Consider the following 1,777-nt stretch of genomic DNA (forward strand, 5'->3'; position numbering starts at 1 on the left):
TCTTTTACATTTAAGTATATCAGACTGTAAGCACAGCACTTGAGTGGTGTATTTGCCATTGCCATGCATGAAGTTATGCATGTAATGCATTTCTTACTAATTTAGAACTTAGTGTTATATTTTTCTTGTGACTTCTATAATATACACCATGGACCTGATCATGAAAGTCGTTTTAAAATTACTTGGTGTGTGACTACAAAAATTACAAGTTTGGCACCAGGTTTCCATTGTATATTAAGTAATTTCAATCTTTAGTTTAGAAAAAAGTTTCATTCATAATTTATTTCTATAAAATTATTTCTAGTTTGATTTAAATTTTACTTACTTTTCTTTGTCTTTAACTACTAAGCTATTTCTGTGCTGTTAATACCTGACATAATCAGAGTAATTTATTCATCTTTTATGTTGCTGCAGAATTTGTTATGAAGGAGTTCCTATTTCAGAGCAGTTCCAGAATAATCGGACAGATGGGATTCCCTTTCTTCCCCCTCATACATCAAAAAGTCTAACTGAATGCCAAAAAGTAGCTGAATATTGTCTTAAAAAGCCACAGCTGCTCCTGTTAGGAGAGAAAGTAAGAACTTTTAATAAACGTGTGCTGTATGTGCACAATCCTACAAATGACACAAAATCCGGGGGGGGGGAAGTGGGGGTTTTTTGATTGTGTCGTGCAACAAAAGAACAGAACACCTTGGAAATGAAGTTCTGCTGACTTTTCAACATTTGACAATATGCAATAGAAAAATGTATATGGAATTTTTCATCAATGGGGAGTGTTGTTCTGAAACCTCATGTCTCAGTTCTTAATTCCTTCTCTGAAGTAATAAAATATGCTAATGTGCTAATCAATAATAAACAAAAACACTAAAAGAGCAAAACAGGTAGTTCATTCAGGCTGTGGGAGCCCTCTATGTCTCAGGATTTCATTGTATTTAATGGGGTTGTTCTTGACAAAACCATTTTTAGCAGAAAACAGCATTTTATCACCTAATAGTTCAGGTTCAGTACAGACATTTATAAACTGGGTTTATGTTATTTGATAACTGAATTGTATTGGTTTTGAAGGTTTCCATTTATCCAGAAGCTTTAAAAATGTTTTGGGCTCCAGCTCCACCAAAATTCTCTGCTCCAATTTCTTCATTACAGGAAATTTTATTTCCTACATATGAGGTAAGTATTTTAAATGTATTTTTAGTCTTCCCATCTTTTACAGAAATATACGTCTTTTTCGAACATATTTGTTAACTGTAATAGTTGTGTTTTATGCTGCTATCTTATTAACACTTCTGTATATTGTAAGCATGGTATATAAGTCATTGTACAATTTCTAATAATAAGTACTGGATAGTATTGTTTAAAATTCTACAATAATAAAGTTTCTGGTAGTAATTATTCTTAATTACCACTTGCTATTATATTATCTTGCTTAATGTATTTACATTTATGTTGAAAGCTACTTTTGCATACTTTTTCTTCTGCTATGCTATGCTGGCAGGGATTTCTATTAAAATGTAATAAAATATTTCATATATTTAACAAAGTCCATTTTAGAAAATGCCAATGTTTTTGAGTTTTGAAATGTTTTAAATGTAAGATCTCCACTGTGATTACATTATTGTGAGAGATGAGCTGTTTATGTAAAAGGGCATGCCTATTTTATGCCCGTATTTGTAGCACTCTGCACCTTCATATGGCAAAGGTTACAGAGAAACTAGCATTTCATGACCAGTTCACACTCCTGTGCAAGAGATAAAGCACACTTATGCATGGATTAATT

General features: G+C 32.0%; 1 protein-coding gene across 1 annotated transcript in view; it reads left to right on the forward strand.

The window, feature by feature from the left end:
* Positions 1-1,777, forward strand: part of TTC6 (tetratricopeptide repeat domain 6) — a 67,806-nt gene that overhangs the window by 23,150 nt on the left and 42,879 nt on the right. Inside the window, exons 5-6 of the mRNA XM_009319467.1 lie at positions 415-574; positions 1,066-1,170. Coding sequence (XP_009317742.1) covers positions 415-574; positions 1,066-1,170 — 265 coding nt within the window. The remainder of the gene's footprint in view (positions 1-414; positions 575-1,065; positions 1,171-1,777) is intronic.

Source organism: Pygoscelis adeliae, unplaced genomic scaffold (genome assembly GCF_000699105.1).
Source record: "Pygoscelis adeliae isolate BGI_AS28 unplaced genomic scaffold, ASM69910v1 Scaffold71, whole genome shotgun sequence".
Taxonomy (NCBI): Eukaryota; Metazoa; Chordata; class Aves; order Sphenisciformes; family Spheniscidae; genus Pygoscelis; species Pygoscelis adeliae.